At 41.0% G+C, this 23,845-nt stretch overlaps 1 protein-coding gene and 2 long non-coding RNA genes across 3 annotated transcripts in view; all 3 read right to left on the bottom strand.

The window, feature by feature from the left end:
• Positions 1-8,506, bottom strand: part of ATP1B3 (ATPase Na+/K+ transporting subunit beta 3) — a 45,972-nt gene extending 37,466 nt beyond the window's left edge. The window contains exon 1 of the mRNA XM_082712827.1: positions 8,094-8,506. Within this exon, the coding sequence (XP_082568953.1) occupies positions 8,094-8,202 (109 nt within the window). The 5' untranslated portion in view covers positions 8,203-8,506. The remainder of the gene's footprint in view (positions 1-8,093) is intronic.
• On the bottom strand, positions 2,968-3,755 carry LOC309854109. The gene is made up of 2 exons (XR_014306095.1): positions 3,382-3,755; positions 2,968-3,239 (listed from the first exon to the last, which is right to left on the bottom strand). It is a non-coding gene; the product is annotated as an uncharacterized lncRNA (long non-coding RNA).
• A 150-nt stretch (positions 8,507-8,656) lies between the features above and the next one.
• Positions 8,657-21,416, bottom strand: LOC309854119. The gene is made up of 2 exons (XR_014306098.1): positions 21,217-21,416; positions 8,657-9,321 (listed from the first exon to the last, which is right to left on the bottom strand). It is a non-coding gene; the product is annotated as an uncharacterized lncRNA (long non-coding RNA).
• Between the last annotated feature and the right edge of the window lie 2,429 nt (positions 21,417-23,845).

Genomic DNA, 23,845 nt, shown 5'->3' with positions numbered 1-23,845 from the left:
TGCTTGCGATAGCTGACACTCAAGGTCTCCGAAGTAGGGAAGAATTTATGATGCAGAGAGGAAGGGTACAGGGGAGGAAATGAACAGAGAATTCTAGATGCACCCTATGACATGTGGTATACTACTGGAATAAGGTGGGCAACGACAGGTTGTAAGGTTGGAAACTTAGTTCTAAGCCAATATGTAATAAGCCTGGAATGCCAGGATGTTTGGAAATTATTTAAACCTTCTGAAAGCAGTGGGGATCCAAACACAATTTTGGGGAACGGGAAGTAGCACAATCAAAGCTGTAGCTTTAAAAATAACCTGATAGCAATGAAGTTACACTGGTTTAGGTCACAATGATTCCAGTGGACTCCTTGGATCTTTCTGGGGGATACCTCAGGAGTTAAGAGCTCACCTTCCCCAAAGTCACCAACACTACAACTTCTTTTTTAATAGCAGATAAAAATTGGAAAGCCAACTGTCTACGTGAAATTGGAGCAACTATGGAAAAGTCACAAAAGCTCTTCATCTGGTGCTTTAAGTTTTTAATCAGAGAATTTATGAGAAAAGGCACTACCAGATCCTGACACAGTGGGGCCAGGGTTGAGAGGGAGTGTTAAGAACCATGACATTTCAAACAGGTGGTTAGTATTATGAAGCTATGAAAAGTGAACATCCTGATTTCCCTCTGAATGTGGGTTTTCATAAGATATGGTGGGGGGAGGCAGGGGTAGGGCAGAGGAAGTTAATTCCTGATTAATCTTAGTAGTAATAATGAGGGCGTAGATCACAGATTTAAGAGACATTACAGATGTAGAACTGGCATGATCTGGCCAGGTTTAGAGTCCAAATGAAGAAAAACATAGTGATTCCTATTTTCAAAAACTGTAAATATAGGAGTAACTCACAAGAACTTCAGTAGAGGAAGGGGAAAAAAGCTGTTTGCTAGATGATATATAAGGTAGTAACAGAGCTAGTCATGATATCTAAACCTCTCCTTCTCAGGTTTCTGAGATATACAGGAAGCAACTAAATCAGAGACATGTTAACCCAAGTAAAATGTGTGAGTGATCTTTGCAATTGTTTTATGAGATTGCAAGGAAGAAGATGAGGAGAAAACAAGGAAAGACAGCAGCTGGGAAATACACATTTAGGAAATGAGACAAGGAAAAACAGACAGGAAGGAATCAGAAATGATTAGAGAGGTACTGGGTGGGGAGTGGTGTAAGAGTACATAAAGGGCCACTAATTACAGGTCAGAACCTGCCAAAGAAAAGTACCTTATGCCTTGGACGTGGGTCAGTCCCAGAGTCATACCTTACTAAGGCATTAACATAATACTAAGCAGAAATCACAAATAAGAGGCAGTCTATAAACAACTCAGTTACAAAGTTTAAACAGGTAACTGAGAGGTTGCTAAGCTAAATAATTTTTTCCAGAAATAATTAGTAAAGCACCTTGCAGGGCAGAAAACACGGTTACATAAATGCCCATTAAATCTGAGAGAACTTAAAAAAAACAAACAAAAAACAACCTTCATGCAGGTCTCATTACAGCAGTATAAGAAGCTGAATAGAGCAAGAAGGCAGAAAGCAGACCCGGATAATAACCGTATTCCTGTTATCCTAATCAGATGCACCACTCAGGCATGCCACAAACTCAGCTGAATCTCCAAAGACAAAGTTAAGTGGAAGCTTCATCTCAACACTGAACTTCTATGAAAACTCACAGTGGTATTAAAAAAGGGAGGTAGGATGCCCAAACACTGGGGAACTATATACTATGATATATCAATACCACCAAAGAACATTTTTTAAAAAGTTGCAAAAATGGGGTGCCTGGGTGGTTCATTCAGTGTCTACCTTCAGCCCAGGTCATGATACCAGGGTCCGGAGATTGAGTTCCACACTGGGCTCCTTGCTTAGCAGGGAGCCTACTTCTCTCTCTCTCTCCCTCTGCATGCTGCTCCCCCCTGCTTGTGCTGTCAGATAAATAAATAAAATCTTTAAAAGAAAAAAAAAAGACTGTGAAAAGACTAATTACATGGAAATATTTCATAATAGTGCTCATTCTTTCAACCTATTCTTATTACCTTCCTACTAAGTGCTGAGCAACAGGCTCAGTGTTAGGGAATCAAAATTGAGTGAATAAGAAACTTATATTCTAGTAAATGGGCAAAAACACTACTACAAAAAAATCATAAATGCTGTAACAGAAAAAAAAAACTATTATGGGATACACAGGAGCACTTGACACAGTCTTAAAGTAAAGAGGGGCTCAAAGACATTTACCAGAGATCAGGCTACCAAAGCCTGAGTACCCAGGCCAAGGAGAAGGAAAGAGAACACTCAAAAGCTAGGAAAGAGGACCAGAAGGGCCAGAGAATAGTAGAAAGAGATGACAAGAGAGAAACAAGTCAGTGAGATTATGAGGTGTGTGTGCCATGCTAAGGAGCCCCTGAAGGTAACAGAGATTTACATGAAGAGGTGTGTGAAGCACTTCATAGTCCTATGAAACATTTAATCGAAGCTCTCTGTCAGGCGGTTGGTTGTGTTAACATAAAAAAGCCATACCAACTACAGATGTAGATTTGGGAATCTTAACATAGAGATAATAATTCTAGCAGGGTACGTGGACGGTACTCACAGACGTGATGGAGAGGGCACCAAGGTTATTCCCAACACATCATCAAACTCTGAGGTGGCAAAGGAATAAAAACCATTTTCCCTAAATGTTAAGTGGTAAAACTAGGTATCTAACTCTGTATTTTAAATTTTTATTTATACATTTAAAAAATCTATTTACAAAAAAGAAATAAACTATTAAAATGTTAATAGTGGTTACTTAAGTGGTTAAAGATTACCCATGACTTATGTTTTAGGGTTAGTTTTTCTCCCTTCCATTGTACAATCAGTGTTAAATGACTGGTCTTTAATCAAACATGACAAATACATGGAAGTATTGCTACTAAAGACAGGAGGGTTTTTAAACTTCTTTTACTACAACTAATTTAATTCTATAGATATGAACTGGAAAGTCAATTTAAAATAATTAATATGGGGGCAGAGGAAGGTTGCTACTTAACAGTAAAACACAAACTACCGTAATTACAACATCTAGAATATAACACACAAACTTACCCCATCCCCTCCCTTCTACTACCAGTCCAGGAAGTGCTGTCTCCTGCTGGGTGATGGCTCAGTATGCCTCTGCTGCTGCCGCTGCCACACCCACCACTGACCTTCATTTTTAGCCTGCACACAGGGTAAGGCAAGTCCTGTTACTTTCCCAACAGCGCACATTTTTGTAAAGTTTCTTTTTAATATGTCACACTCCACAGGACAAAGAACAACATCTTACAAAACTATGTGATACTGGGAAAATAAACACACTTGCCTTCTCCCCTACAGTCAAACACCCAAGAAGGGATGGAGTGTGATCTCCAAGGCAGAGCATTTACTGAGGCATGACCCAGAATGGGAGCAGGTGACAGAAAATGGCACTTCATGGATCTATAAAAGAAAAGGCACATGAACAAAGTGTAGGTGTTAATTGATTTGGTCCAGAATCCTGACTGTGCTTAGAGATCAGCAACTCAAGTTTTAAGTTAGTATGAACATAAAGCATCTACTGACAGATAGCCTTAAGATAATGAACTCCGAAGAAGCCCACAACAGACGTGATTAAATGACATTAAGTTGTAGCAGTTAAAAAATAACAAAACAGGGGTGCCTGGGTGGCTCAGTGGTTAAGCTTCTGCCTTCAGCTCAGGTCATGATCTCAGGGTCCTGGGATTGAGCCCCGCATAGGGCTCTCTGCTCAACAGGGAGTCTGCTTCCCCCTCTCTCTGCCTACGTTTGATCTCTCTGTCAAATAAATAAATAAAATCTTAAATACAAAAACAAACAAAAAACCCAAAAATGGTCTGGCCTTGGAGGTAGTCTAAAGGCCAAGGATCTACTCCTGAGTAAACTTGGACAAATCAGACCTATGAGTTCAATTTTCTCACCTATGAAATGAGGGCACAGGGTTATGGCTTTCAAGTTTTTGACTGTGAGTCATAATAAGAAACACATTTTACATAGGGGTTATCTGTATATACAAAATACATAAAAGCTTCATTGGAATATGTTTCCTTAGAATAAACTTATTAGGTAGAATAAAATGGTATTTTTATTCACAGACCTGTACCCCTGGGGATAAAAATATATGTTTATAAAAAATAAAAAATTTTAAAAAAATGGTATTTTTACTATTCTATTTCATTATTCTTAAAAATGTTAACTGCAACACATGGTCCATTACAGTATAAATAACAGTAGAGGATCTCTAAGCTTTCACTCTAATTACATATAATGCATTTAGGTCTAATTATATATAATGCATTTAGGTTTAATATTTGCAACATAAATCACAAGATGCTAAATATTCTTTGTCCTGTGTTTTTATACATGACAATTACTTACTCCTGATGTATTCTTACTGTTCAGCCTAAGAAACCAACTCTAGGTACACTCTGATCACCTACAGTGTGCTTTACTTTAGAAGGTTGTTGTGAAGATCAAATGAGGGGATATGTATGTAATGATTTTGAAACTGCCCAACATTCAAGAAGCTACTCAGGGATGCCCAGCCAGCTTGGTAAGTACAGCATGCATGTAACTCATGATCCCAGGGTTGTGGGTTTGAGTGTCCGGCTGGGTATAGAGATTGCTTAAAAAAATAAAATCTTAAAAATTCAAATATTTTACATAGCCATTGCCAATAAGGCAAGGTGGTGTAACCTACAGTATTTTCATTTATCCCAAGTGTAAATGCCAAAACTACTTAAATGTGTGGTTTTAGGGGACCCTGGGTAACTATCAGTTAAACGTCCAACTATTGATTTTGGCTCTGGTCATGATCTCATCAGGGTGGTGGGATAGAGCCCTGTATCAGGCTCTGCACTGGGCATGAAGCTTGCTTAGATTTTCTTGCTCCCTCTGCCCCTCTCCCCCATAAAAAGTATATGTTTTTAATATATCCTTATAAAGTCTTTTATATCCTTTATAAAATCCTTAGGGTAGAGAAGGCTTTTTTCTACATACCAGCAGATACAGCAATTTTACCAAAGTTTAAAAAAAAAAAAAAAAAAGGTAATCCTCCCACATTTAAAAGCAACTAGAAAAAAATTTCAAATCAGTTTCTAAAAACAAAGAAAATAAAAAACACATTTCCAAAATGTAAAGGTTACACATACCATATAGGACCTTGAAATTCCACTGGTAGAAACATATCTCAAGAAATAAATTTGTAATAATGTATGCTCAAGGCTGAAGGGACTGGGAGGAGAGACCAGTATATCCAATAAATTACTGGTAAAAAAAAATCAGGAGATACTCATCTTTCCCTGGATATCTCCCACGAAAACATAAGCTACATATATTAATAAACATGTTTGTTTTTAAAAATCACGTAGTACATGGAACCATACAATAAAACATTAGCCATTAAAATGATGATATAGATCTTCATTAAAATGGTAAGATGCGGGGCACCTGGGTGGCTCAGTGGGTTAAAGCCTCTGCCTTCAACTCAGGTCATGATCCCAGGGTCCTGAGATCGAGCCCGGCAGTGGGCTCTCTGCTCAGCAGGGAGCCTGCTTCTCCCTCTCTCTGTCTGCCTCTCTGCCCACTTGTGATCTCTGTCAAATAAATAAATAAAATATATTTTTTTTAATAAAAAATGGTAAGATGCCCACAATATACTCAAAATAATAAGGGTCCCTGGGTGGCTCAGTCAATTGGGCCACCATCTCTTGGTTTTGGCTCAGGTTAAAATCCCAAGGGTCTTGGATCGAGCCCCAGGTACAGTCTCCTTCCTTATCGGGTGGGGGGAGGGGTATCTGCTTGAAAGATTCTCTCCCTCTGCCCATCCCCCCAGCTCTCTCTAAAATAAGTTAAAAAAAAAAAAACTATAAAGCAACACTTATTGAATGATTTCTTTTCTTTTAAAAAAACGAACATAACACCCTTTGAAGTTTGCCCAGATGTATACCAAAATATTAATAGCAGACATCTTTGTAGTGATGAGATCAGGCAGCTAGCCTGTACAGTGCCTTTCTGAAAATTAGAGCAAGATACCCCTTTTTCCAAGCAGACTCCCCACGCATGAGGACACACAGCCTTGGAGAATGGAGTATGGACTTCAGCCTCTTCAAACCACACCCACATATATCATTGGAGAAATGCCCTTATGTTGGGATAAGATTGCAGATAATTTATGACATTTTGCACTGGTTTACTACTATTCCAATAAACTCAGAAATGTACTATTTGCTGTTAAGAATTATTATTATTTATTTTCAATTTTGAAAAAAGGTCTTGCTTTAATCCTTCTAAAATAAATCCCAACTTTACTTGTAGTACTGTGGCTGCCCTTAAATAATGACTACGTTTGACCACTTGTGCACATTATTTATGTAAGTGCATATACCCAATAAAATCTCAACCTCAACATCATATAAATACAAAGGTTAGACAAGAAGCACTCTGCAGTAAGAAATGTCATTCTAACAAAAAATGAAGGTACTTGTTACTGGAAATGAGAAGGCACTGAGGAAGATAGTATACAAACATTAATGGTTCTCCCACCACCCAAAAATTCCTTTAGCAAAAAGGTAGCACATTCTAGAAGCAATAATAACTTCACCATTTTCCCCCCCTTTTAACTCCGGATGCAAGATATAATTCCTCTTCACATTAGTGGGTTCCCAAAAGACAACTATCTAAATAAAAATCATGAAGTGTTAGTTAGGCAAGGCGTCTGTAAAATAATAAAACCGCTGGACTAGGATTAAAGGACAACTGGGTTTTTTCTTGGCTCTGTGGAATATGTAATTTCACACAAAGCAAAATCACAACCTCTTTAGATCTCATTTTTCTCATCTCTAAACTGGGGATTGGGCTAAAAAACCTCCAAGGCCCCTTTCAGCTTGTGATAGGACTTTAAGCCGACTTTCCACTCCGGAGGAGCCGACTTCAGTCAGTAGCAACGGTTTATTTTCTGAGTCATAGCTAATTTACTCTCTTCATGCTTCTCTTAAAGATGTCGTGTCCGAATAGTTCTCCCACTCTAGAAATTTATTCTCTCCCAGAAAAAAAGAGGTCAAGACCCACTAAAACGTTTTTCAAAAGGCAGGAAAAATATAAAGAAAAAAGCACTAGTCCTTATTCAGACATTAATACAATTTTTCGGAAGAAAAAAAAGACACCCTGAAGCAGTACTACATTGGTGGATGATTTAAATATTTTTTAAAACAAAGAACTCATACACAAAAAAACATACACAACCATCACACGCTTTGAAGGCACAAAAAACTGTGCTACCTGGGATTTACGTACCCCAAAAGAAGTCTATTTGCTAGAAAGAAAACGTCTGTAATGAAAAAGGAATCAGGCAGGAATCAACCTTTTTACGGTCTTTTCACTGTCCAAACTCGAGCATTTTCGTGTACCAAATACTTGGGTAATTAACTCACCGCGGCACATTCGTGCCACCCACCCACTTAACACTCACTCGCACTCTTCCGACCCGGGTGGCAGCGTGGTCGAGTCACAAGATAGCGGCGAGAGTGGAAATTTCCTCTCCCCGGGCGTGGGGCAGGGTCTGGCTTCCCCGAACCGCTGGGCGCCACCGGCAGCCTCTGCCAGGGCCTCTCCCGGACGGCGCGCTCGGTACAAAGGGAGGCCCGGGCGCTCGGCCCCCGCACGCTCGGGGCTCGGCTCCGGGCAGGGGTCCCCGGCCTCCAACGCCGCTCGGGGCGGGAGGCCGGAGCAGCACGTGCGCTCGGCGCCCGGCGGGGGCTGCCTGCGGGCCCTGCCGCCTCGGGAACCAGCGGCGGCCCGCCCGCCAAGCTAGAAATGAATGGGGCCGCGCGGCCCCTCCTCCGCCGCCGCCCTTACGAGAGTCTGGCAGCCCCGGCCGAAAACCGCTGTGGGCGGCGGACTCTGCGGCCGCTCTAAGGGCCCCGCGCGGGGAGCCATCTCCCGCCTTTCCTTTCCCACCCGACCCCGCCCGGCGTCCCCCGGACCGCGGCCGGCCCCGGCGCCCAACCGCCGCCCGCTCACCCCAGCTCTTGGCGGTGCGCCCCAGAAACTCTCCGGTGGTCGGGTTGTAGATGAAGAGCTTCCACTCGGCTAGGCTCTGGTTGAAGGACTTCTTCTCTTTCTTCGTCATGGTGTGTGTGCAGACGGCGAGGGGAGCGGCGGCCGCGGGGATGGAGGCGGTAAGGAGCGCGGAGGCGCGTCCCGGCTCAAGCGGCACAGCCCGGCGGCAGCGGACAGCGGGACGGCCGAAGACACCACCTCGCTGCGGAGCGCACCCGAGCCTACTGCGCCGCGCGAGCCCGGCGGCCGCTCGGGCCGCGGGAGCCTGACGTCTCCGCCCGCCGCAACCAATCCGCGAGCCGCTCGGCCCGCGCCGCCGCCGCCGCCGCCACTGCCTCCCGCCCGCCGCCCGGCGCCGCTCGTTTCGGCGAGGACGCCCCACCCCGGGCCGCGGCCCCGCCCCGCGCGGCCCCGCCACCCGCTTTCCTCCCCTCCCCCCAAGCCGAGCGCCTCCCCGCCCCACCGCGGGACGCTCGGGCCTCCCTTACCCCTGGTCAGAGGAGGCAGAAACCACACTAAGCAACTTTAAAAGTCAGGAGGGCTTCATAAGCAAATTTATAATAACGAGCCAAAGGTGTGCGCTCCTGACCCGCAGGTTTCTCAGGAGGAGTCTGGGGAGATGCTGGGGGCAACCGGGCACCACGGCCCCTCAGCTTCTTGCCTGAAGTGACGCGGGACCGGAGAACACCGAAGCGGCTCCTGTCAGGCGGGTAGTCTGCACCGAGGAGGGGACTTCCCCACCCTCTCCCAGAACGGCCTCGCACACCGTTTCCGGCGTTCTCTTTTGGGCTCTGTGACGTGACTCAGTCCGCCGCAGGGTCCCGCGAGGCAGCTCGTGTAGGGCATCCTACTGCTCGGAGAACGTCCTTGCCTGGCTCTTCTGAAGGGGTTCACCGGGAATCGCGGGCCAATGGAAATTCCGTCCCAAGTATAGCTAAGTAGTAACTGAACAGTCGAATTTTCTCCAGATTTAGTTGAATGTATCAAGGAAATGAGTATGTAGGCTTTCCTGCGTTTCCTGCCAGCTGTAAGACCTGCTTTTGCTGAGACAGGGTCTACAGGAAATCAGTTCTTCGTTTAGCATTGATTCCTACATAAAGTTCCCGGCTTTTCATCTTTCCCACTGCGGTGGAGGCTCCCGGGGGTGGGAGCTGAGGGTGCAGCCGACGTTCTTCTACACGAGGTGGAGCTGAAGAGTACAGGGCACGGCGACCGGGGCGACAGAATGGAAAGAAATAGAGGAGTTAGGGCAGAAGGGGCGTTTTTTTAAGGAAAAATGAATGGAGCACCGCTCCTATTTTATTGGCAAATAAGAAATTATGAATGAGGAAATGTAGCACGCATATTATATCTTGGAATAATTGCATTATAATCCATCTGGAAGTTTAAACACAGCTTGCAAATGCTTTAAAGGAGTAATGGGTAAAGAGATTCTGGCATCTCTTGTTTCCTCACTTTGCTTATTGAAGGAAGGAATCACGGAGTACGTCTCTCACCAGTGGAAAAGAAGCAGAAGACTATATTACTGTAACGAAATTCCCAGCCACCTTGCCTTTAGCAAAGCTATTTTTATCTCATTAAAAATTTAACTACAAATTAGCAGGGTTGATAACAGGCTTTTTAGTTTAGGTAAGAGGTTAAGAAGTACAGTCTGATTGAAATAAAATATAAAACCCATCTGCTTTATTTATCTTGTGTGTCTCTGCGTATGCTCATAACAAGCACATTTTGGAAAATAATTACTTGGTACACACAAAAAAAACATGGTTAACAAGAACATTTTGCAAATAGTGTTCCAATGATTAAGTGCTGTCAGATTTGTAGTTTGCATATTTTTGGTGGTCCTCAATATGATTTTCATATGTAGTGCTTTGTGGTTTTCCAAATAAATATTTAAATACAAATATAATTCAGTAAGTAGTTTGAAAATCCATGCCTAGTTTAGAATAGTAACTGATCCAACAGATTTCTGTTTGGGGAAATGTTGATATTCCACTTCAAAATACAGACACTATTTATTTCTCCGATATATGATATTTGAGTATTACCCAGAAGAGAAAATACTGAGTGTACCGGGGAATAGGAGACCTCCATGTTTGAGCAGATACAATATCAACCTTTTAAAAGATTTTATTTATTACTTGAGAGAAAATGAAAGAGAGAGAGAGAGAGAGAGAGAGCAAGCATGAGAGGGGGAAGGGCAGAGGGAGAAGCAGACCCCTTGCTGACCAGGGAGCCGGATGCGGGGCTGCATCCCACAACTCCAGGATCATGACCTGAGCTGAAGGCAGTCACTCAACCAACTGAGCCACCCAGGTGCCCCTACAATATCAAATTTCATCACAACTTTTACTAATACCTCATTTTTCTTTTAAAAGAAAAGTTATTTTGCCAGGATTCCTGCTAAAATTTTAATTTCAGATAAACAATGATAATTTTTAAAAAAGATTTTATTTATTTATTTGACAGAGATCACAAGTAGGCAGAGGCAGGCAGAGAGAGAGGGAGAAGCAGGCTCCCCACTGAGCACAGAGCCCAATGCAGGGCTCGATCCCAGAATCCTAAGATCAGGACCGGAGCCGAAGGCAGAGGCTTACCCCACTGAGCCACCGAGGCGCCCCTGGATAATTTTTTAATATAAGTATATTCCATGCAATATTTGGGATATATTTAGACTAAAACTTATTACCAACCTGAAATTCAAATTTACCTGGATATCCTGTATTTTTATTTGCTAAATCTTGCCACCCTGCCTATAGAGGATACCTGTGAATCCCACAGGAATAATACTGATCATTTATACATAGGTAAGTCCCACGCCCTATACTACTTGCTTAGTGTGATATATTGGTTAATCTTCACAAGTACCCTAAGAGGGAGATATCATTTTCCTAATTTTGTAAATGAGGAAATTGAGGTTTAGAGAAATTAAGTAACTTCCCCATGGTCAAGAAGCTATCAAACAACAGTACATTGATTCAAATCCCCATATTTCCTCCAACTACTCAGTGCTGGTTCCCCAGTGAATGGTAACAGAGCTCTGGGGAAACTTCACAAAGCTGAATGAGGTGGAATGAGATCAAAATGAGAGGAAACGGTTGTGGGGCACTTGGTTGAGAATTCTCTCCAGTCAGCAGAATCCATTTTCTGCCTTCTATGGGCATAAACAAGATCTTTTGGCTCTTAATTTGCTAAAATTGTTAGTTTATTCCTGAATCTTAGAATCATGTGTACAGAAAAAATATTTCAGTTCTTATAGCAGCATCTTATTTATAATTTGGTGTTATAACTGATGTGACTTTGATACTAAATCACTAAAAGGCCATTATTTGTCCCTAGGAGGATACTAAGATTTCCTTAGAAATAGTCCTTTCTTATTACAGCAGCTACAACTATGTTGGCATAATTGTATCCAAGAAACATAGTCATGAACACATATTTCTCGTTATAGAAAATGTCCTTGTCCACACATTAGTTTCCATATTGAATGCTTTTACTAATCCTTTAACAAACAACATCTCTACACCCTTTGCAGATTAAAAGGTAGAGACCTGCATTATTAGTCATCTTAAATGAACCAGTGTTTTTGTAAAGCGTGACATAGTATAAGCCATAGAAAGTGCTCTGTTAAATGGTCAGGATTTTTTGTTATAATTTTTAATACTGTCATTCGTTAGATTAGGTGACTTTGAAAAAGTGTATGATATGATCTAATGGGATAATTTACTAAATGAAAAATAAATTCAAATAACCTACTTAATAATTTGGTTATAAAAATTTACAGGAGGGGCACCTGGGGAAGCATCTGCCTTCGGCTTAGGTTATGATCCCAGGGTTCCGGGATGGAGCCCAGCATCAGGCTCCCTGCTTAGCAGGAAGCCTGCTTCTCCCTCTCCCACTCACCCTGCTTGTGTTTCCTCTCTTGCTATGTCTTTCTTTGTCAAATAAATAAAAAAAATCTTTAAAAAAATTTATAGGAGAAGTGAAGGTATAGGTGAAACAAGAATGGCAGAAAGTTGATATTTATTGAAGTTAGGTGAGTCCATGGAGTTCATAATATTTTGAAATTTTTCATAATAGAACTTGTTTTTTTTAATGGAGCAAAGGTTAGGCAATTTTTCTGGTTCACCTTGTTGGAAAATAACCAAGAGAAGGTATAGTTTTAATAATTTTCAAAAGAACTATTTAAAAAGAAGCTGACCTCCGAGAAACAGTATTCTAGCAAACTTAGGAAAATTTGAGAAGCCCATGTATCCATAAAACAAGTTTATATATATCTGCATATTTACATATAGATATATAGAGCAATCAGAGACCAAAAAAAGAATTTTTTGGAAATTTAAAATATAAATAACTGCACTAATTAAAAAAATCAGGGGCGCCTGGGTGACTCGGTGGTTAAGTATGTGCCTTCAGGTCCGGTTGTGATCCCAGGGTCCTAGAGAGTCTGCTTGTCTCCTTCCCTCTTCTTCTCCCCACCCCCCAACTCTCTCAAATAAATAAATAAAATCTTAAAAAAAAAAAAAGTAAACAGAAAGGCTGAAAGAAAAAGGAGAATCTCCCAAAGTGTAAAGCAAAAAGACAAAGGGGAAGAATATTTTTAAAAGTCAAAAAGCTGTATCAGGTCAATCCAGGGAGGATAACAGTCAACTAATAGTTCCAGAAGGAGACAAGAAAACTCAGGAGAAAAAATATGAGAGGAATAATAGAACATTTCTTAGAGATAGGATAGGAGTCTTCAGAGTAAAAGGGCTTACCAAGTGCCACATAAAATGGAAAAAAAAAAAAAAAAGACCCTACGTCACCACAAACTTGTGATTTTATTGTATATTAAGTACTAAGAGAAGATTCTAAAAGCTTCCAGAGAACAAGCAACAGGTCAACTACAACAGAACAAAAATTTAATTGGCACTAGTCTTCTCATGAACAGCACTCAGTGCCAGAAAACAGTAGAGCACTACTTTCAGAGTTCTGAGGAGCTGAGTATTGTAACTGGCTAGGCTATCACTCAGCTATAAGGGTAAAATGAAGGCATGTTCAGACATGTAAGAACTCAGAAAGCTCACCTCTCAAAAATTCTTTCTGAAAAAATCGATTAAGAATGAAACAATAAAAAGAAAAAGGAATCCAAGAATCAGAAAAGCCTAAAATCCAAGAAACACTGATCCCTAACCCAATGAAAGGAAGGCCTAGAATGATAGCTGTACAGCAGACCAACTGATACTGAACTGGAGAAGAATGTCCTCAGGCAGAGAGTGGATTCCATGCCACAGAGACTGGGATCAAGATCTGGGGCAAATTTAGTCATATGGTGAAGGCATGTGCTTCCTTTGCCAAGAGGAAAAATGAAAAGCAAGGAAAACTGCATCCCAAATATAAAGCAAACTAAAATGTATTATTATTTGGTGCTTCTAATGGAGTATTTGAAAATGTAACTATATAATCCTGATGTTTGAAGCATCTCTCCCAGTGGTGTGGGCCAGTGATACAGATTTGCCTTTTCTATTCTGATGCATATTCCTCTATAGTGAATACTATTTACATAAGCAAAATAGTATAATTACACTTTATTGGCTTCAATATTTAGTGTCAACTGAATGCCCATTCACAGAACAAAATGAGTGCTATAAATTCTAACAATATAAAAGTGGCTCAGTCGGTTCAGCAACTGCCTTCGGCTCAGGTCATGATCCCGGAGTCCTGGGGTTGAGTCCCGCATCAGGCTCCCTGCTCCACGGGGAGTCTGCTTCTCCCTCTGACCCTCTCCCCTCTCATGCTCTCTCTCTCTCACTGTCTCTCTTTCAAATAAATAAATAAAATCTAAAAAAAATAATAAAAGTAGTGCTGAAGTGGTGAAGTGGTGAAGCCAAGAGGTCCATGGAGGAGAGAGAGTTGAAGGGAAATTTAGATATGCTCGTTCTCTTACATAATAAGGTAAGACCTGTCAAGAGGTGCTTTCTGCCCCTGGACACCACTGAGTAAGCATCATTAAAGTACCTCCCTCCCACCGCCATCATATCTAAGTCAGAGACTCCCAAAGAGCCCGAAGAGCTGCAGAAGCTCTTCATTGGGGGTTGAGTTTTGAAACAACTGATGAGGGTGCCTGGGTGGCTCAGTGGGTTAAGCGGCTGCCTTCGGCTCAGGTCATGATCTCAGGGTCCTGGGATCGAGTCCCGCATCGGGCTCTCTGCTCAGCAGGGAGTCTGCTTCCTCCTCTCTCTCTCTCTGCCTGCCTCTCTGCCTACTTGTGATCTCTCTCTGTCAAATAAATAAATAAAATCTTTAAAAAAAAAAAAAAAAGAAAAAGAAACAACTGATGAGCATCTGAGGAGCAATTTTGAGCAAGGGTGAACACTTACAGACCATGTGGATGAGAGGTCCAAACACCAAGCCTCACCTATGCCACTGTAGAGGAGGTGGAGGCAGCCAGGAACGCAAGGCCTCACAAGGTAGATGGAATTGTTGTGGAACCAAAGAGGGCTGTCTCAAGAGAAGATTCTCAAAGACCTGGTGCCCACTTAACTGTGAAAAAAATGTTTGTTGGTGTCATTAAAGAAGACAGTGAAGAGCCTTGTCTAAGAGATTATTTTGAACAATATGGGAAAACTGAAGTGGTTGAGATCATGACTGACCGAGGCAGTGGCAAGAAAAGAGGCTTTGCTTTTGCAACATCCTATGACCATGGCTCTGTGGACAAGATTGTTCTTCAAAAATCCCATCTTGCCAGATGCCTGGGTGGTTCAGTGGGTTAAGCCTCTGCCTTCGGCTCAAGTCATGGTCTCAGCGTCCTGGGATCGAGCCCCACATCAGGCTTGGTAGGCAGCCTGCTTCCCTCTCTCTCTGCCTGCCTCTCTGCCTACTTGTGATCTCTCTCTGTCAAATAAATAAATAAATAATCTTAAAAAAAAAAAAAAATCCCATCTTGTGAATGGCCACAACTGTGAAGTAAGGAAAGCCCTATCTAAATAAGAGATGGTTAGTACTTCATTCCAGCCAAAGATGTCAGAGTGGTTCTGGAAACTCTGGGGGAGGTTGTGGAGGTGGTTTGGGTGGAGGTGGTTTGGTTGGTCACGGAGATAACTTTGGTGGCTATGGGGGCAGTGGGGATGGCTATAATGGACTTGGTAATGATGGAGGTGGTGGAAGCTGTAAGGATTTTGACAATTACAACAATCAATCTTCGAATTTTGGACCCATGAAAGGGGGAAATTTTGGAGGAAGCAGCTCTGGCCCCTACGGTAGGGAAACCGATAACTTTGCCAAACCATGAAACCAAGGTGGCTCTGGCGGTTCCAGGAGCATCAGTAGCTATGGCAGTGGCAGGAGATTTTCATGACTGCCAGGAAACAGCTTAGCCAAACAGGAGAGCCAGACAAATGACAGGGAAGCTACAGGTTACAACAGATTTGTGAACCCAGCCAAGCACTGTGGTGACAGGGCCTAGCTGTGACAAAAGACATCTTTTAAACAATACTCATAAATACGGTCAAGAAACTAGAGGACTATATTTGTGATGAATTGTATAACAGGTTATTTTAGTTTCTGTTCTATGGAAAGGGTAAAGCATTCCAACGAAGGCTTTTATTTATTTATTTATTTATTTATTTATTTATTTGACAGAGAAAGACACAGTGAGAGAGGGAACACAAGCAGGGGGAGTGGGAGAGGGAGAAGCAGGCTTCCTGCTTTAAGTAAGGAGCCAGATGTGGGGCTTGATCCCAGGACCCCGGGATCATGACCTGAGCCAAAGGCAAAGATCCTTAACTGACTGAGCCACCCAGCAACCCCTAACAAAGGGTTTTAATGTAGATTTTTTTTTTTTTTTTTGCACCCAAGCTGCTGATTGCTAAATATAATAGTATGGTCATGGCACTGAATAAATGTATCTTTAAAAAGAAAAAAAAAAAAAGAGGGACATTTTAAGAGTTTAAAGATGGTGGAGCTGGAAATGAAAATATTAAGTATGTATTTCTTTAAGGTTGTAAATATAACCAAAGAAAAAGTAAGTATTAAATAGCACTGTGTATTTTTAATGCTAAAATAATACCATAAATAAAAAAATATGATATGAAGGACAAAGTAGAACATAATACATAAATAGCTCATTTATCATCTTTGCCAAGGAGTTAATAGTGTTTAAAACTGACCAAAAAGAAAAGGTATATAAGCATGTTTTTTAAAGCTCAAGGAGAGTCACTGTCTTAATCCATTTGGGCTACTACAGCCGGATACCATAGACTGGGTGGTTTATAAACAATAGAAATTTATTTCTCACAGTTTTGGAGGCTGGAAGTCCAAGATCAGGGGGCCAACATGGAGGGAAAGCCTTCTTCCAGGTTACAAACTTCTAGTTTTAACCGCCCATGGCCAAGTAAGGAGGGATCCCTCTTGGAGCCTCTTTTATGAGGGTGTTAGGATCATTCTCATACTCTAACCACTTTCCAAAGGCCCCGCATCCTAATACCATCACCCTAGAGGATAGGATTTGAACCTAAGGATTTGGAGGGGCGTGGGGAACACAAACATTCAGACCACAGCAGTGACCAAATGAAATAAAGTTAGAAAGGATTTAAAGTGATTCCCTAGGGAGTTCAATGAATGTCATGTTTTCCTGGTGGGATGGGGGACAGGAGAACTGTACTTTTCTTTTTTAGTCCTTTAGTACTATTAAAAAAATTTTTTTTTTTTTTACCAATGTACATGTTGTACTACTTTGATAGTTTTAAAATAAAGTGTTGTGGGGGTAGGGGTGGCTGGATGTCTCAGTCAGTTAAGCGTCTGACTCTTGATTTTGGCTTAGGTCATGATCTCAGGGTTGTGAGATCCAGTCCTGGGTTAGGCTCCATGCTGCTTAAGATTCTCTCTCCTCCTCTCCTTCTGCCCCTCCCCCCCCAAAATAAATAAAATAAAATAAAATGGTTGGGGTAAAGTGCTTTAGTTCAACTGGCTCCTCCCATTATAATCCTTGAGACCCACAATTCTTAACTGAAAAAAATTTCTTTCCTCTCTAAAGGAATATATAAGTTCTTCAGTTATGGGGTAAGAACCAACACTTAAACGAGTTATAAGGTATTAGGTGAAACCAAATGAAATTTTGACCTATGAAGATAGCAATGTCATATGGTTCAACTTAATATATGCTCATTTCACAAAGGAATGGAAAGGAATGGAAGCCAGAACCATAATGATGGCCTGTTATATCATTCATTTAATTTTTTATATTGATTTTTCTGCTTAATTTAACTATAAAACATTGTTTTAAATCCACAGGATTCTGTCAAAAACACAAAACTTCTTTCAGTCAAAGAAAGGAAAAGCTAAGCCATCAGTCTCCAGTGATCTTTGGTGTACTATTGTTTCTTATGTCTGTTGCAAAGCAACAGGCTAATTTAACTCAAATTTGAAACTAAAAGCATGTCACATGAAGTCATCTATTGAATAGTCAGGCCCTTTGCACATGTGGTATGCTCAAATAATACCTGCACTGAAAAAATGTCAATTTCCTTCTTTCATGAAAAGTGCCAACTAAAGAGGGGTCGGGAAGAATTCCCTTGTATAAGGGCAAAACAGATTCAAGAATAATGTCTCATTCTTAATCATTGTTTTATAGCATAACTTGATAGTATCTAAATCTCAAAAGTTAGCCCTAGGATTTTTGTTGTTGTTGTTGCTGCTGTTGTTTTTTTAAGAATTTTATTTATTTACTTGAGAGAGAGAGAGAGAGAGAGAGAGAGTGAGAGAGTGAGAGAGAGAGAGAGCATGAGAGGGGAGAGGGTCAGAGGGAGAAGCAGACTCCCCACAGAGTAGGAAGCCCGATGCCAGACTCCATTCCGGGACTCTAGGATCATGACCTGAGCTGGAAGCAGTCGCTCAACCAACTGAGCCACCCAGGCACCCCCTTTGTTGTTGTTGTTTTTTATAAAACTCAAATGTTCCTACCAAATTTGAGGTTCGATTCCTTAATCAAGAATCTTTTATGTGCATTGTCATTCTATATGTGACAGTTTATTTCTGATTGTTACCATGGAGGACTTAACGCTACAGAGGATGTGAAGTTTCAGAAGACAGTTCTTGACATCCTAGTGGGATCATCAGATTGCTCATAGACTCCTACATCTCTTGGGGGGAGAGACCCTTGAGATCAGCTGGTCTAAGCTCCACTGTTAATAGAGGAGAAAACTGAGTCTCAGAGACAGAAATATCTGACACAGGAAGTTCATGAGGTAGGTAAAGCAACCAGAGAGCATTCAGTTCCTGGTGAGACCTTCTTTCTATTACAATGTGTTGTTTCCTCAGCTCAGACACTCATCACCAAAAATATCAGTGTTTACGAAACAAAAAACTCGTTTAACATGGGCTTTAGTAAACCTGGAAATCATGACTCTCCAGAAATTCTATAAATAAAAAAATGTTGCCCCTCAGAGGTCACGAGTAATGATGGTAAACAAAATTCTTTCCATATCCTTAAGTCTAGGGCATCCTTCTATGAATAAGGAAATGTGGACTGAAAAAATAGTAGGTTCTATCTATCCATATTCCATCTTTATTTGAACAAAGGTATCTTCCAAATCATGATCAAGACTCATTTCCCTCTATTCAAATAAGCTGTGGGTTTCTGGTGTGGTTGCCAGACAACTCCTAGGGCAAAGTTGGAGCAATTCAGAACTTGAATCCAGTTTTCTAGTTCCAAGATTGTGTTATCTGATAGTATTAATAAATAACTGGCTTATTATTTCAACAATCTCTTTTCCTTTCAGTTTGATGTTTTGTTTTTAATGGAAAATAATTGTGTCAGAGGAGTGACTATGTTCTTTTAAGAAGGAACTATCTGTGACAATCCGACTAAGAGGAACATGAGGGAAAATTTAAATGTCACGTTAGGCAATATCTCAACATTATTTCCTAAGAGACTTGATAATGTCTCCAGGGCCGTGGGAATTCAAATTCTTTGATTCTAATTATTGTGTTGCAACTGACTCACTCTATTACCATAACTTAATTACTTTTACACAAATTCATTATCTCCAGTGCACTTGTGTACAAGTATATAACTGCCCTACTGGCAATATTATGAGGAAAGTGGTCTTTTGGTTAAACGATGGTTTGGGAGTTCGGAAATCCCCATAATGCATATTGTGTTTCAACTTCCTGCAAAGTACAAAAGTTTATGTTAGTTAATGATCTTTCCTTATCAAGACAGAGAAAACAAACTCAGACTGACTTAAACTATAAGGAGAATTTGCAAGTGAATATAGCTTGAAGTCCAGAGGTTTACTGACCGTAGGAAAGGTTTGACCCTGGGCCCAAATGAAGTAAATAAACCTTGGATTCTTGCTTTCCACTTATTGGTTCCATTACCATAGGGTTAGTTTCCAGAAGCTTCTGGGCCTACATATTTCCAGGTTCAGATCCAGCAGAAAAGAGAGTCAGCATCCTCAGTAGCTTGAATAAAACTCCCCAATGTAGTTTCATCAGCCCCCTTACGACTGTGTTTGTCCTAAACCAATTCTGAAGGCCAGAGAGATGGGATATGCTGATGGGGTCAAGCTCAGGAGCATCTACTTTTGACCTGGGTGTGGGGTCAATTCCTCTCAAACACATGATTCAGAAATTTCAAATAGTGTTAGGGAGAGGGAAGGGGAGGTAAATCTTATAACCTTCTATTTAAATGCCTTCAAAAACTACATCTCAACCTAAGTCATTCTTGCATTCACTGATTCATTCAACTAACATTTTTTCAGGACTCACTATATGTGAGGTCTTGACTCCATTCTTTTCCACTCCATTTCCAGGTTTCCCTTTAAGAGCAAGAGCAAAGTCCAAGATATGGACCCCAGAGTGGGGGCAGAATTATGAGAGAGATTAGGAAAACTGGTTTCCCATAACATCCATATTTTTAGGACTCATTCCTTACATTTTCAGCTTTCTGGGAAAGAAAAAGAAACAGTATCCCAGCTGTACCATTCACAATTTGGAGGTTAACAGACTCATTAAAGCCCACTCACAGGCCTGGATTAAGAATCCACAGTCTAATGTGATCACGAAGATGTACAGATGGTCCTCTTCAGTATACAAGATCTACAATGCTGGTATGTTTTGACAGTGACATTTGAAACAGAGTCTTGCTTTTCTGAATGGCCAAAGAAAGAAAAGCACATTCTAGTTCTTCATCCCTCTTTTTTTTTTTTTTTTTTTTTAATTTATATATTATGTCTGCTAAGCAGAGAGCCCTATGTGGGGCTCAATCTCAGGACCCTGAGACCATGACCTGAGCTGAAGGCAAAGTTTAACACACTGAACCACCCAGATGCCCCAAGCACATTCTACTTCTTAGAAGAGACCATCTTTTATCTAAGTTGAGGAAAGAGGTAGTTACAGCACATAGTAGTAGGGCTTGGGTTCCCAAATGCCACCCAAGTCCTGGGTGGAGTTAGATCAGAAAACTTACTCTCTTGAGCACATGAGTTATGCAAAATAGGAAAGATAGGGAGTGTTCATGTATTTCAATGTTCCCACTGACTGAGCAGGAAGCAGCAAGAGAGATAACAGATGATTAAGGCCCCTCTCCAGGATCCCTTTGAGAAAGAAGCCTTTGGGAAAACACATGCAGAAAATGAGAGACAAATAGAACTGAAATGCTTTTAACCCTTCCTTGATTTTGCCTGCCTTGTTTACAAAACATTCTGAAATAACCAAATGAAGTTGCTACATATCTAGGATATTATGAGGATGGGGATTCTGGCATTTATAACATGTTAAGCACAGCTGCTCCCCCCCTTTTTTTTTTTAAACTAAACTCACTAGATCTGTGGACCTTGAGGATCCTTTCTATTTCTTTTTCTGGGGGGAATAAATGCTTTGGCATTTAACATGGATGCTCTAATCCTACTAGTATAAACTATGGGACTTGTTCCAGTGCCTTTGCTTGATGGTAGGTACAATGAACATAAACTTGGAAGGTAGGAGAGGAAATGGAAAAGAGAAAACAAATGGAAAAGTAGAGAAAGGCAGACAGCAGCCCTTAGACGCAGCTTGGCAAAATGGTAGGAAAAAAGATGTACCTTAATTTTTACCAAGGTTTGACCTCGTGCCCACAGTAAATATTTTAGTGGAAGTCCTTTAGGTGTTGTTGTTGAGACAATGGTGCAATAGAAAGGTGAGCTCTTATCTCTAAGACGACGCACATTGGCCTGGAGGAAAAGTGAAATCCAAGCTTTAGTCCCCATCTTGTTTCCAGGCTCTTCCTTTGCAGGACATTCTCAAGAGTGTGGCTTTTCAGCTGACACTGTTACCTGTTACCTGTGGCCTTTGGGGATGGAGTCTCTCAAACAGGCTAGTACCAGCAGAGATTAACTTCCTTTTGTGTTGTCCAGATTTACAAATAGAGCTGATCCTCAAATAGTTCTTCTGGAAATAAGGACAAGGTGTTTATCCGCCAGTCTTCCTAAGAAGGGCTTAATTAGGAGATGTCTTTCAAGCACTTTCGACTTCTCAGACAAGCCAGCCTTCTCAAATGAATGTGCTTTGATTACTGCAATTAACTTGGGAGTCGGAAGGGGGATTTACGCACATTAAACATAAGACTTGTCTTCATAATTTCTTCCAGATTTGGCTCCTTTTAAACTTAAGTGGGTCTTCTCCTAGCAGGAGTTTGTCAACCGTTTCTGACTGCACTTGATATTCTGAAGAAGTAATTCATTTGTCTGGTGTGAGGAACTTGGCTTAGAGCTTTGCTTGGCTCCTGACTGACTACCTCCACCTCCCACCCCCAGACCCAGCACTGCCTCCAGCTCTAGGAACAATGCTTATGAGCAGGAGGTCTCCAGAGCCCTGGCGGTAAACTCACTGGCTCAGGATACGGTTGGTCTTGCTCTTTCCTGCCACTGCTTTGACCTTCGTTTCCAGGTTTCTAGTAACCAAGTTATCTGCCTACTTTCTTCTTCATGGCTGACCCTTGCTCTGTTCCTGAGTCCTTAGTGATTGCATTTCCCTCTCAGTTCCTTAGTGAGATCATTACCCTCTGTTTCCTCCAGGGACTGGAGGACCTTGAGTCCTAAACTCGGCTTGAGTCATCTCACTTTCCTTGGCACGCAATCACTTACCTAACACAGGTATAAGAGCGTTAGTATTTTCATATAAGGCATATATCTTTTATTTTTAACAAACAGAAAATTTTACACTTGAACTATTAAACTTATTGAATGTGCTGAGTCTCACTGAAAACAACTCATTTAACTTGCCTTACATTGAATTGTTATCAGCTGACAGGAACAAGATGGGAATAAAATGTGAACCTACCGTAATAACCATTTGGTCAAGAATCCCATTTTAGTTTTTACAAGAAATGAAAAGTTTAAGAATTAAGAATCATAGCCATAATAATTGCCAGAATCATCTTGCTGTTTAAAACAGGAGAGAAGGGCGCCTGGGTGGCTCAGTGGGTTAAGCCGCTGCCTTCGGCTCAGGTCATGATCTCAGGGTCCTTGATCGAGTCCCGCATTGGGCTCTCTGCTCAGCAGGGAGCCTGCTTCCTCCTCTCTCTCTGCCTGCCTCTCTGCCTACTTGTGATCTCTCTCTGTCAAATAAATAAATAAAAAATCTTAAAAAAAAACAGGAGGGAAAAACTGATAAATTGATATATTCTGTTTTTGTCTCTAAGTTATGTTGGCATAAAAAAACGTTCTTCAACCTCATAAGTAAGAATTTGTTTGGAGAATCTTTTCTTAAAGACAAGAGTTTCTGTCTCTATTTTATCACTGAAAAGGCCCAATAACCCAATGGCAGCATAGCATTTAAAAAGAAAAGAATTCCCTTTAGAAATGGTATATGAAAATATTTACTTGTTGTATGAGCATTATATATGCCAATACATACAAAATGAACTGTAAAGCTTTCACACTTTTTCTGGGCTCTGAAACCATTGATAACATTTATGGTATTTATGCTGTTACAGTTTGAAAGAGCCCATATTTTTTAGTAAGGGCGTTTTCAGCTGCCTATAACAAAAACCAATTTTTAAAAATATTTTTCCCATATAGGAGGTGCCAGAGTTGGTTCAACACTCAGCAGCATCATAGAGAATCCAAGACTTCCCATCTCATTCTCAGTGGGTTAGCCTTGTGTTTCTTCAGGGTCCCAACAGGTCCACAGGGACATGTCCCCAAGCAGGGAACAAGAGCAGGGTCTTCTCACAGATACCCCTTTCTTATTGTTGGTGAAGAAAACCTTTCCCAAAAGCACCCCTCTCTCCCTCTTCTGCCATCTCATTGACCAGAACTTTGTCATACAGTATCTTTAGTCAAAAAGTGATTAATCTGCTCTTGGTAAGTTTTCTACCTTTACTAAGCCATGAGACATTGCATATTCTATGAAGTTTATCTGCCTTTTAAAGTCTTGGTAGTACCCACCCTACTGAGCTGTGTGGACTCCTTTTTTTGAAGATAGATCTTTGACTACCTATTTTTTATGCTATTATTGGTAAATTCATTTCTTGAGTTGTTTTTGAATTTGCATTTTTCTAGAAAGTTATTTTTCATAGTCTGGATTTTTAAAGTCATGGGAATAAAGTTGTAGAAAGCATGTAAAAATTTTTTGATCTGAAAAATTAAAAAAAAAAATCTCTGCATCCTGTTTTCATTTCTAATGTTCTTGTGTCTTTTTTCTTTCTTTCTTTACTAAATAATACTTGCCAAAGGCTTTCTTTGTTTTGATCT

Source organism: Mustela nivalis (genome assembly GCF_964662115.1).
Source record: "Mustela nivalis genome assembly, chromosome: 1".
Taxonomy (NCBI): domain Eukaryota; kingdom Metazoa; phylum Chordata; class Mammalia; order Carnivora; family Mustelidae; genus Mustela; species Mustela nivalis.
The sequence above is the reverse complement of the archived record's forward strand: the minus strand, read 5'-3'. Positions and strand labels throughout refer to the sequence as shown.